Source organism: Pygocentrus nattereri, chromosome 12, assembly GCF_015220715.1.
Source record: "Pygocentrus nattereri isolate fPygNat1 chromosome 12, fPygNat1.pri, whole genome shotgun sequence".
Classification (NCBI taxonomy): domain Eukaryota; kingdom Metazoa; phylum Chordata; class Actinopteri; order Characiformes; family Serrasalmidae; genus Pygocentrus; species Pygocentrus nattereri.
Window position 1 is genome coordinate 33,713,673 of NC_051222.1, and position 12,983 is coordinate 33,726,655.

General features: G+C 39.5%; 1 protein-coding gene across 2 annotated transcripts in view; it reads right to left on the reverse strand.

Annotated features, from left to right (window-relative positions):
• Positions 1-5,365: 5,365 nt before the first annotated feature.
• si:dkey-76b14.2 (DENN domain-containing protein 1B) overlaps positions 5,366-12,983 on the reverse strand; it is a 36,944-nt gene continuing 29,326 nt past the window's right edge. For both annotated transcript variants that reach the window (XM_017682672.2, XM_017682671.2), the window contains 6 exons: positions 10,798-10,854; positions 10,642-10,689; positions 10,065-10,184; positions 8,164-8,249; positions 7,419-7,617; positions 5,366-7,275 (listed from right to left, as the gene is read on the reverse strand). In XM_017682672.2, the coding sequence (XP_017538161.1) occupies positions 6,352-7,275; positions 7,419-7,617; positions 8,164-8,249; positions 10,065-10,184; positions 10,642-10,689; positions 10,798-10,854 (1,434 nt within the window). In that variant the 3' untranslated portion in view covers positions 5,366-6,351. The remainder of the gene's footprint in view (positions 7,276-7,418; positions 7,618-8,163; positions 8,250-10,064; positions 10,185-10,641; positions 10,690-10,797; positions 10,855-12,983) is intronic.

Consider the following 12,983-nt stretch of genomic DNA (forward strand, 5'->3'; position numbering starts at 1 on the left):
AACTTTCTCATATAGCGAGTGTGGTTGGTTAGTGTAGTGGTTAACACCTCTGCCTTCTATGCTGTAGACTGGGGTTCAATCCCCACCTGGGTCAGTACCCTACACTATACCAATAAGGGTCCTTGGGCAAGACTCCTAACACCACCTTGGTCCTGCCTGTGTAAAATGATCAAACTGTAAGTCGCTCTGGATTAGAGGGAAATGCCGTAAATGTAAATGTCTCCATCACCAGGCAGTGAATTCATCCCCATTTCATGCTATAATGTTCTCTGAGGGAACTTTTAGAGGTGGACGTCTGGCGGGGGGCTGTTATTCATTCACAGCAATCATTAACTGCCTCAAAACCACCTGAACAGAGGGCTCATTAAGCTTTCTCTCACCTGATCTCTAGGTACGAACACTGGCGCTCCAGATGTGACAGGAATGACTCTATGACTGCAGTGACTTTGCGGTGAGTCTTAATGGGATCACTCAACACTTTCACCCTGCATACAGACCTGCAGTCGTCTCTAAGAGCTGGATAGAATTAAGTAGAATTGTGCTAACTGTGTTAACGCTCACATTTAGTTATGCACTGGAGTTCTCGTTAATTGAGATACGCAACAACTCCCTGCAGTGTCCAAATAACTCCTCAGCCGGCTTGAAGGTGAGCTAGAAAAGTGTAAACACTGAAAGTAAAGACCTTATCGTGAGAGTCGTCTTCTCTTTAAGTAAATATCGTCACTGTATGCTTCTCAAAATATACTGTGGACTGATAGTGCCTTGTCACCAAACCCGTCATTGAATAAACATGAAAATGTAAAGGCCCAGTCACACTAGAAATTTCATGAGAGAAATGAATGTGGAATTCGGACCGATGTGAACATTTAACCAGACGGAAAACTTGGGGGGAAAATAAATAAATAAAAGTCTAAGTAGAATTTAAGATGTGAAACAACATTTAGCACCGTTTTTGCCAGTGGGGTCCAAAATCTGAAACCACTAGTGAAAATGCTTCTTTTTAAAAATTTGAACATGACTTTCAGTAGAAATTTTCAGAATTTTAATGACAAGAACTTCTGATGAGCAGATTAAATCCACCTGAAAGTTGACTGAACTTGGCCTTCAGAAATAAGGAAGAAATAAGTCTAAAATAAATAAATAAATAATCTTGTAAAGGCCTTAACATGGTCAATTTAATGGCTTTCCTTCAATTTGAGTAGTGACCCAGAAACAGTGCAGAAACTTTTGTTTTGCAGAAATAAATGAAACAAATTGTAGACTTTCAAAGTGAACCCCATTGTGGGTTTTTACTTATATTTTTCAGTTTATTTGTTTCTATTTTGCTCGATCAAATGTACTTTGCTTATTAAAAAAAGTAAAAAGATGTTAATAATAATAATAATAATAAGCCATTGTTAACCTACAAAAATAGGCTTACTAAAACATCCAAAATAGTTTAATGTGAAAACATATCACCGCTGTTGGAATAAAACCCCATAACTCCATTTTTGTCATTTTTCAGTTTTTGACACAATTTGAAAATGCCTGTTGCTCTTTACACTGTTTCAATTTATGAACAATGGCCAACATTACTTGGGGAAAAATCTGGCTCTATTGACTAATATTGGAAATGTAGTATGTTTTTTCCTTCTCTTGTAAAGTTACCATTTCAGAGATACTGGGTTTTGTTCCAACATCAGTGATATGGACAGAAATGATAATTGATATCAATATTAACCACTTTGTTCATTACTATGCAGCCCTGCTCAGAACACAGCCCCAATCTCACTCACACTCCTTCATACTGACATCATGCTTGTGTATGTGTTTGTTAGGGGACATGGCTGTACTCAGACTGCAGGAGGTGAACGTTTCGGCCCTGCTTGTGTCGGTGTTGTGGTTGGTGGCTTTGGTCATGTTGGTGATGTCCTGTATTCTCCACAAGAGAAGGCAGACCGAAGGGACGTACCAGCCCAGCGCTGAGGAGCGCAAACAGGCCGAGAGCGGAAAGCCTGAGAGGCCGGCGCTCACTCTGCCTCTGCCTAAAGAGGAGAGACTCATCTGACTCGTTTTCCCCCTTCACACTAATTGTGGTCAACACGTTTACTGTCTGAAACATTCTTTGTTTTTGGGCCGGAGCTACGAGACTCATGAAGATAACAAGTAATGGAATCAGCATCAGGTTAGCATTGCATAAATCATCTCACCCTTGCCTCAGCTGAAGTTGTTGAATGAGCTCTAGTAGGCTTGCTTATGTGGTTTCTACCTAACTCTCTACTACACTGTTAACAGATCAATTCATTAGCATAGCTATAAACAGTAGCTGTAGCCATGAACCCTGAGTTTTGTCTGCATTGTTTGTCTGCACTATCACAGTATCCACACTCCAGAAAAAAAAGAAAACCCGCACTCCCTATTTCATCATGCACCGATACCAGGCACTTGGACCTAAAGGTATCAAACTATGAAACAGGTCCTCTATTAACTGTACCCACTACCACTGTTAATGCTGTAACTGTACCTGTTAGTACCCTTAACTATTAATATTTTAAGCCTGTTAAAGTAGCTGCTTACAACTGTGTCCATTGGTAGCTCTGAAACTGTAACTATTGGTTACCTTGTAATGTTAAGTATTCACAAACCTGTACAAATTGGTAGGTCTGTAACTACTGGTAGCAGTAACTATTACCATTGTTAACTCAATAACTACTAGTAACCCTGTAATTTTAACCATTACTAGCTCTATAACTTACTACTGGCACCCATGACTATTATCATTGGCAACACTGTAACTGTAACCATTGGTAACTATATCTATTGCCATTGGTGAAGCTGTAACTGTAACCATTGGTAACTCTACATTTGTTAACACTGGTAACCCTGTATCTGTTACTATTGGTAACCCTGTAACTGTTAACCATTGGTAGCTGTGTTACTCTAACTATTGGTAACTGTAATTATTGCCATTGGTAACCCTGTAGTTGTAACCATTGGTAATTGTAACTGTTGCCATTAGTGAACCTGTAACTGTAACCATTGGTAACTCTACAGTTGTTAACACTGGTAACCCTGTATCTGTTACTATTGGTAACCATGTAACTGTTAACCATTGGTATCCTAATTGGTAGCTCTGTTGTTGTAACTATTGGTACTCATAACTCTTACCATTGGTAACTCCAACTGTAACCACTGGTAACTGTAACAGTATGAATTACAGTAGAAAAAGCAAATATGTTGTTGCCATATTAGTTTTCATTTTAAAGGACCAGTGATCCAAGTTGCTGCCCTCCATGATGGTCAGTGCCTGCTTGATCTACAGATAAAATTACTTCAGAGTGCGTTTTAACATATGTAACATTGGTTGTGAAGCAGAGGCTTGACTTTGGACCAACTATTCTCTCAATACTGATCTCAGAGCAGCTCCTTTTGATATTTTTGGATATGTTTTAAGGTTTACATTATGAAACACCTGTGGTATGTTCAGTATTTAATGTACAATGAAGTTGAAAATTACTCTTAATGGTTTTGCTGTGTTTTTTTAATTTATTGATAATTCACTGAAAAATATGATGAGTTGTAATTTGTGATGAACAGCTAATTAAACTATTCTGTGTATGACTTCTTTGCATTTGTGGTTCTTTCAGAGTTTTCCTAAATGATGGTGTAGTAGATGTACTTGAATATCTGGGTGGTGCTCCACACAGCAGAATGACTCAGTAAAGCTGAATAACGTTCAGCCTAATATGAGAACTGTCCAGTTGAAATATTCCTTACCCCTTCCCTGCCCTTGTTCAAATGTTTTGGTTTTATAGCCTCAAAACAGTCATTATTCATTCACTTTTACCAAACTCTTTTTATCCCTTAGAATTAAACAGTTTTTTTGTTTCTGTGCCTTAAAAACTGATGTGTTGTCACTGTCAGAACAACACCTGGCATCTACAAACTGGAAATTGAAGAAAGAATCATAAATTTAAATGAAAGTTAATGTGACAAATGATTTTGGACCATTTCTATAGGTCCACTCATTAAAATACTTTCCTATAAAGGGTAACTGAAATTCTCAAAACAAACCAAAACAACAAAAATGAAGATGCAAGGATTTGTCCTGATGGCACCAGCTCATATGACTGGCTGCTCTGCGCACTCCTTCTAACCTCAGCATGAAAAGGCGGAGCTAACCTGCTTTAGGCTGAATCGGTGAATATCACAAATACAATGAATTCAAAACAGGCAGTTTTAAGCTTTTAAGTATTTAAGGAGAATTTAAGCTTCATTTTTAACCCAATAACCACTGGTAACCCTGTAACTGTAACCATGTATACCGGTGTAACTTTAACTATTGGTAACTGTAACCAGTGGCTTTAACCACTGGTGAGTAACTATGGTCATTGGTGAAACTGTAACTGTAACTATTCCTAACCTTACAGTTGTTATTGGTAAGCCTGTAACTGTCACCATTAGTAACTGTATAACTATTACTATTGATAACCCTGTGACTGTTACCACCGGTAACCTTGTAACTGTTATTATTAGTAACCCTGTAAGTATTACCATATATAGGCTTATTGGTAGCTCTGGTGTTGTAGTTATTGGTGACCATAACTGTTACCATCAGTAACTGTAGCTGTGACCATTGGTCACTATGACAACATGAATACCAAAAAAAAAAACGAATAATATTATATAACAATGTTGTTGCTGCCTTAGCTCACATTCGAACAGACCAGTAATCCGAGATGTTGCCCTCCATGGTGGTCAGTTTCTGGTTGCTCCACAAATAAATTTACTTCAGAGGGCACTTTAACACACACACACACACACACACACACACACACACACACACACACACACACACACACACACACACACACACACACACACTTACTTACTTCAAAGCACTGCAACTTTATTTTTGGATGGCTGATTATTTGACTGGATCATTTTTTATTCTTTTTTTTACCAGATTTTCTGTGGTCTCAGACCTGGTGCTCATTCGGACCAAAATTCCAGGCCTGACTGAAGCTCTCCTGGACTGAGGAAAACCTGTTTTTCCATTGTATCGAACACCTTGTCAGTCCTGCTGTGAACCAGGATTGGGAAACAAATTAAGTAAAGCAGATTGATTTGTGTTTTGGCTCAGACTTGAGTCAATGTTTACTGTCCTACTTTCTCCGTCCACTCTGTCTTAGAGGCCAAAGCTCTCTGCTATAGTTACTACTTTAAAAGGCCTGTTCAGATATCTGGTGCCAAAGGCTACCATACCAACGTCATGTCCTGGAACCAGTTTCTTAATGTACTATGATTCAACGGTTTCAGGAATTGTTTAGGTTTCCAGCATTGCCTCTTAGTCATTGAGGTTTATTAAGTCAAATTATACCAAATATTAGAATAAGTGACAAAAAAACTTTAATGTATTACAAATATGTTGTTTTAAAAATGAACAAAAAAGTAAATTCCTTTACACTCCGAATGCCCGATAAGTCCAGTTTCAGTGAGTTTGAGGTCCAGTTTTGCAAACTGCACATAAACAGAGGGAGCATTGTGAGGAGAAAGTGAGTATCGCATTCAATCTACACTAATAGGTAACATATTAACAGTGTGATGCTTTCCGGAAATGTTTTAGTCATGTATACACTTACTGGCCACTTTATCAGAAACTTTTTTGTAGGTCCACCACCTGAATTTCTTTCTTGCTTTACATCAATTTCTGACCACATAGCAACTCCTGGCTGGATATTTTTGACTGGTGGTCCACCTTCAACCAAGCAATGACACCAACTCAGCAAAACAGTGTCAGTGGCACGGCTACGCTGTGAATGGTTCACCACCCAAATAATATCTGGCCAGTGGGGACCCTGTGGTGGTTTGTGAAACACAATAGATGGGCAATAGTTGCTAACTGAACAGTTACAGTACTGAGTGCATCCTTCATTGATATCCAATCCAAACAGCCATGAATTACAAATATGTCATTTTCAAGGGATATTTCTGAGGGCAGTAGATACGTGAGTTAATAAAATGATTGAAATGAAAGCTACAGAGAAAATGTCACTCCTAACAATCACCTGGAAGACCTGGTAGACACCAAAACTGTCTCAACTTAATGGCTGTTTTGACTGGAAATCAAATAAATAAAGGGTCTTTGACTTGCACAGTTCTGTATATGGTAGATCTTTCTGATAAAATCGGCAGTGACTTCATTAATAAAATAGATGGACCTGGCAACTCAGTGTAAATCTTTTAAATTACATAAAAACTGTGTAAAAGCATTTTGAATCTGTCTTGTTGGTCACTACAGGCTTCAGAAACTGGTGTGAGATAAGAATGTCCAGAATTTAGAGTGCCCTCATCCATTTCCACACCTAGTGGTCATTGTTCAAACCTCTTTTTCAGTTCAGACACTTTAATGGGGGGCAGGTCTTGGTCTTCAGCTGGTGAATCAATGGGCGATTTTACGATCTGGTCCTCGCCTTTCGGACTCAAGATAGGCCTGTTGGAAGAAGACTGGATTTTCCGAGGTCCTCTAGGGGAAGTCTTCAGAGATGTATCCAGACCTTTTGGGCTGTTTTCAGGCCTGGTGGCCTCGGCAGGATCCCTGGACTGTGAGGCTTTGGATTGGAACAGAGCCACAGCTGAAAGCACATTAGGAATGGGATGCTTTTCTTCCTGCTTCTGGTCTTCTTCACTTCTCTTATCTGGGCATGGTTCATTGATGAAGATGTTTGATCCAGGTTGGGGTTCTAATGAAGGCTTAGTTGCCTCATGTTCCTGTTGTGATTCTATAGAAGCCATCATTACTTTATGTTCCTGCTGGGCTTCTAAAGAGGGCTCAGTTGCTTCATGTTCCTGTTGAGGTTCTAAAGATGCCTCGGTTACTTCCTTTGGAGAGTCATTGACTGGAGCATCCAGGTCATTCTCCTCGGGTTGTTGGTCACTGTTTTCTTTTTGATCATCATTGTTTCCATTTGTGCTTTCCTTTTCCCTTGTATCACCACCCTGCCCAGATTGTTCTGCCCATTTTGCATCTTGAGCTGGCTGAAGATCAACTAGTTCCTCTTTAAGCTCCTCCCCAAGATCAGTGAGATCATCCACCAACCTTCCGAGATCCATACACGACTCCTTCCCTGATGGCCTCGCTCCAAACTCATCCCTTTCTGATTGATCAGTAGCTGCCTCAGACCCCTCCCCCTCCATGTCAGGCCCCTCCTCAAGCCCCTCCTCCCAGCTCATCAGACTGCCACTGTTACCAATGGAAAGGTTCAAGCTCTCCTGACTGGGCGTGGTCAAGCTCCTCTGGAAAACAATAGCAGGACGTTAAAGATCATAAGCATCATAGATAAGCAAAGGCTATGTGGGTGATTGCATGTGATTAAATGCAAAGTAATAGGCAGCCGAGGGAGAGCGAAGTGAAAGGAATAGTAAGAGACTGAACTCACTCTGGTGATGAAATCAGTGCAGTCAGAGTTGAAGAGGTCCAGGCTACGTGTGCTGTACAGCAGCCCAGGCTCTCTGGAGCTCTGTGCGCTCAGTGTGTCAAAAATTTCCCCCAGAAGGTCCATCTCCTCTGGGTCAGGAAGCACAGACAGGTCAGGGTCATCTTGGAGGTCACCAGCACTGGAGACTGACTCTATTTGACTGCACACAAACATTTACACAAGTCCACTGTTTGGTGAGTTTACATAACAAAAACAGTCATAACAAATTTTTACATAACCATCTGTTTAACATTGTTCCTCAAGAGGGTTCCTTTCCAGTTTTTTGAGAACTTGACCCTCACCCCCCAACAAACAAATCTTGTACATACAGTTGCGGTGCCCTTGGTCAAATGACTTGTTGTAAGTTAAGTGATACTTTTTTAATCCCACAAACAGGGAAATTCCTCCTTTAATTGAACCCATCCGTGAAGTGAAACACCACATACACACTAGTGATTACACACACACTAGGGGGCAGTGAGCACACTTGCCCGGAGAGGTGGGCAGCCCTATTCACGGCACCCGGGGAGCAATTGGGGGTTAGGTGTCTTGCTCAAGGATACCTCAGTCATGGACTGTCGGCTCTAGGGATCAAACCGGCGACCTTCCAGCCAGTTCCCTAACCTCCAGCCCACGGCTGCCCCATGTACTGCATGTAAACTGCACTGTGATTACAACGCGAGCTGACGTTGTGTCCATCTCTCACCTCTCCTCTCCATAGCTGCTGTTGTCTTGTGGCAGCTCCTCCAATTGCGGGCTGGTGTTCTTGCGCATAGGCCTCCGAGGCCGGGACTGAAAACCCCATAAAAAAGGTTTAAATCATAATCCTCAAGTAAATCAAGTCCATAACATCACAAATGTTTGCGCACCCCTGCTCAATTGACACGTCCTGTTGACTTTTTTCAGTGAAAATAAACGAAAACAGCATAAAATATAAAATGCGCTATAACTTTTTCCCAGACAACATTTTATGTTACATTTTGTCCCAATATGATCAATTCAGCAAATAGTAACTGTGCATTTTTATGCTATTCTTCCCCCTGGAACCCATTTATGGCCATTTTCCAACCTCTCTTTGCTGTGCCTTCAAAACTGATGTATGTAAATGAGCTCTGTTCCAGTTGGATCTACTGTTCCTCATTCAAAGAGTAATCTGAGCTGAAACACTGTAACTTCAGTGTGAGTGGGTGGAGCTAAACTGCTGTAGACTGAATAGGATGTATGTAAATGTTTTGTTTTATGACATCACAAAAACACCCATATCCATATGAGCTGTATTGACTGAATGATCATAAATAATGTTATTGTGTTATTATTTCTAGTAATACCAGATTTTATTATCATTACTATTATGATAGCAAAAGCACACATTATTATTATTATTATTATTATTATTATTATTATTATTATTATTATTAGAGCCTATAGACATGTATAACTGCTGATTTGAGACTGTGTTTAATCTGCATTCCTGTGGACGTTTAACTGAGTCACATGACTGTGTTAGAGACCCCTACTGGCCAGTCTTCCTACCTGCAGTCAGTAACACTCTCTGTACTCCTGGATTTACCTGGATTTACTCAATCCATGCTATCCGTCAGACCACATGTGTGGATCATGATCAAATACAAATTTCAGAATCGAATAAAAAGCACTGTTAATATTTCCCAAAGCATTTAAATGAGTAGTTCAGCAAACAGTACATTTCCACAGTTTTGGTGCACAGCAGTAAACATACCTATTCAAGATGAAATCATCTTAAATCTTGTCAATATATCCAATATTTCTCATGAGATGAGGTGTTAAAGTATAATTAGATTATTCATCCTATTTCTATGCATTTATTAACTTATTTTAAACAGTGATTAATAATGAAATGATAAAAAATGTATACTTAAAACCAAATGGTACCAATGGAAGAGGTGCCATGTCTCAAAGCTAAGGATGCAGAAGAAGCAGGCTGTGTTTCTTGGCTGTCATTTCCTGAGAAACTGGTCTCAACTGGTCTCCAGGACTCATTTTAGGTGGTGGGGAGGGGTTCAGGGTGGGGGTGCAAAAAAATGACCTTTCTCTTTCTAACCTAGAGGTAGGAAGGTTGCAGGGTCAAATCCCATGACTGATTAGGTATACCTGGTTGTGCCCTTAGGCAAGGCATTAAACCCCTCACTGACCAGGTGCTGCTCCCAGACTGGGTATAGTTCGGCAGCAGAATGACAAATTTCCCTTGGTACCAAGTACGAAACATTACTAATATCTTCTTTCACTCCATGTGGGAGATCATTGCTCAATCTCAATTGTGAAACGTGGCCAGATGCTGTGGCTCCGGACTTTGTGAAGAAATGAACATTTTAATTGAGCATTTTTGAACGTGAGATCTAAACGCTTACAGCAGGCAGACGTGTTGGTGGTCTGCTCAGGTGGTCTTGAATGTGCATAACTGAACACTGAAGAGGAGCCTTCATGGTCCGGTGCTAAGAAGGCCTCCACTACTTCAGCTGCAGCCTTCACTCTGAGACATGGCTACTTTTCCACCAATATGACAGCTATAATTTACAATAATAAATATGCATGAAAACAAAAGATTTTGAGCTGTGTGGGAGGAGTCACCTTCCCGAAATGCTGTGTGATTGGCAGTCGGTTCTGAAGGCAATCTGATTGGATGAGGCGATATGTATGTGTGCCACATACAGAACCGCCCCTCTGGATAGAGTGAGAGTCCTTCTGCTCCTGCAAGAATGGATATGTATTAATAATATGCTCCATATACATATATATGAAAGTATGAAAGGGTTCTTCCAATTGATGCAGTCTTTACTGTAGATGGTTCTACATAGAACCTTTTTGAAAATGCTTCTGTATAGCATGATAAAGGGTTCTGCTATGTGTTACAGTGTCAAAGTTGTAGAAATGGAACAACCCTTTTTGGTGCCATACAGAATCATCTACAGCACATTCTCCATCAATCTGAAGAACCCGTTCACAATGCAAAGAACATGTTAGTTCTTTAAATTAAAGAATACAAAGGGTTCTTTTAGTGTTCATGGCTCTATAAAGACCAATTTTCTTTACTAAGAACCTTTCATTATGGAAAGGGTTCCTTGAGTGAGCATGCTTCTATACAGAACCATTTTCTGTCCTAAAGAACCCTTGAAGAACCAGACGTTTTCACCAAAAAAAGCATCACCTTTGATGAAATAAGGTTCTTCAGTCCAAGCCTGCTCTGATGTGTGACCTGAAACAGAGCAGAACTTCAGATGTCTGAGCACGAAAGAGTCTCGTGAAAAGTTTTAACATGCATTAATGGAGCTGTTTGTCATGTGCGGATTAAAACGTTACTCACAGATTTGCACATTTGAGCCTTAGACTTCACAGTCAGGAGCAGAGCACCTCCTCCTTTCTGGAAAACATTTAACACATCATCATAACGTCATCATAACATACATTTCACAATAACAGGATCTATCAATGCTCTGCCCACGAATTTGTCTCAGTCATAGCTAATGTGAGGTTATTGAAGCTTCAGGAACAGGGTTAAATAATTCTGTCCTAGAACGGACTCGGTTTATATCACAATACCTACATTTAGAGTCGGTTATTCATTCAGCCTAATGAGAAACTGTAGAACAGACTCGGTTTATATCACAATACCTACATTTAGAGTCGGTTATTCATTCAGCCTAATGAGAAACTGTAGAACAGACTCGGTTTATATCACAATACCTACATTTAGAGTGGGTTATTCATTCAGTCTAATGAGAAACTGTAGAACAGACTCGGTTTATATCACAATACCTACATTTAGAGTCGGTTATTCATTCAGTCTAATGAGAAACTGTAGAACAGACTCGGTTTATATCACAATACCTACATTTAGAGTCGGTTATTCATTCAGTCTAATGAGAAACTGTAGAACAGACTCGGTTTATATCACAATACCTACATTTAGAGTCGGTTATTCATTCAGCCTAATGAGAAACTGTAGAACGGACTCGGTTTATATCACAATACCTACATTTAGAGTCGGTTATTCATTCAGCCTAATGAGAAACTGTAGAACAGACTCGGTTTATATCACAATACCTACATTTAGAGTCGGTTATTCATTCAGTCTAATGAGAAACTGTAGAACAGACTCGGTTTATATCACAATACCTACATTTAGAGTCGGTTATTCATTCAGTCTAACGAGAAACTGTAGAACAGACTCGGTTTATATCACAATACCTACATTTAGAGTCGGTTATTCATTCAGTCTAATGAGAAACTGTAGAACAGACTCGGATTATATCACAATACCTACATTTAGAGTTGGTTATTCATTCAGCCTAATGAGAAACTGTAGAACAGACTCGGATTATATCACAATACCTACATTTAGAGTCAGTTATTCATTCAGTCTAATGAGAAACTGTAGAACGGACTCGGTTTATATCACAATACCTACATTTAGAGTCGGTTATTCATTCAGCCTAATGAGAAACTGTAGAACAGACTCGGTTTATATCACAATACCTACATTTAGAGTCGGTTATTCATTCAGCCTAATGAGAAACTGTAGAACGGACTCGGTTTATATCACAATACCTACATTTAGAGTCGGTTATTCATTCAGCCTAACAAGAAACTGTAGAACGGACTCGGTTTATATCACAATACCTACATTTAGAGTCGGTTATTCATTCAGTCTAATGAGAAACTGTAAAACAGACTCGGTTTATATCACAATACCTACATTTAGAGTCGGTTATTCATTCAGCCTAATGAGAAACTGTAGAACAGACTCAGTTTATATCACAATACCTACATTTAGAGTCGGTTATTCATTCAGCCTAACGAGAAACTGTAGAACAGACTCAGTTTATATCACAATACCTACATTTAGAGTCGGTTATTCATTCAGCCTAATGAGAAACTGTAGAACAGACTCGGTTTATATCACAATACCTACATTTAGAGCCGGTTATTCATTCAGTCTAATGAGAAACTGTAGAACGGACTCGGTTTATATCACAATACCTACATTTAGAGTCGGTTATTCATTCAGTCTAATGAGAAACTGTAGAACGGACTCGGTTTATATCACAATACCTACATTTAGAGCCAGTTATTCATTCAGTCTAATGAGAAACTGTAGAACAGACTCGGTTTATATCACAATACCTACATTTAGAGTCGGTTATTCATTCAGCCTAATGAGAAACTGTAGAACGGACTCGGTTTATATCACAATACCTACATTTAGAGTCGGTTATTCATTCAGCCTAATGAGAAACTGTAGAACAGACTCGGTTTATATCACAATACCTACATTTAGAGTCGGTTATTCATTCAGCCTAATGAGAAACTGTAGAACAGACTCAGTTTATATCACAATACCTACATTTAGAGTCGGTTATTCATTCAGCCTAATGAGAAACTGTAGAACAGACTCGGTTTATATCACAATACCTACATTTAGAGTCGGTTATTCATTCAGTCTAATGAGAAACTGTAGAACAGACTCGGTTTATATCACAATACCTACAT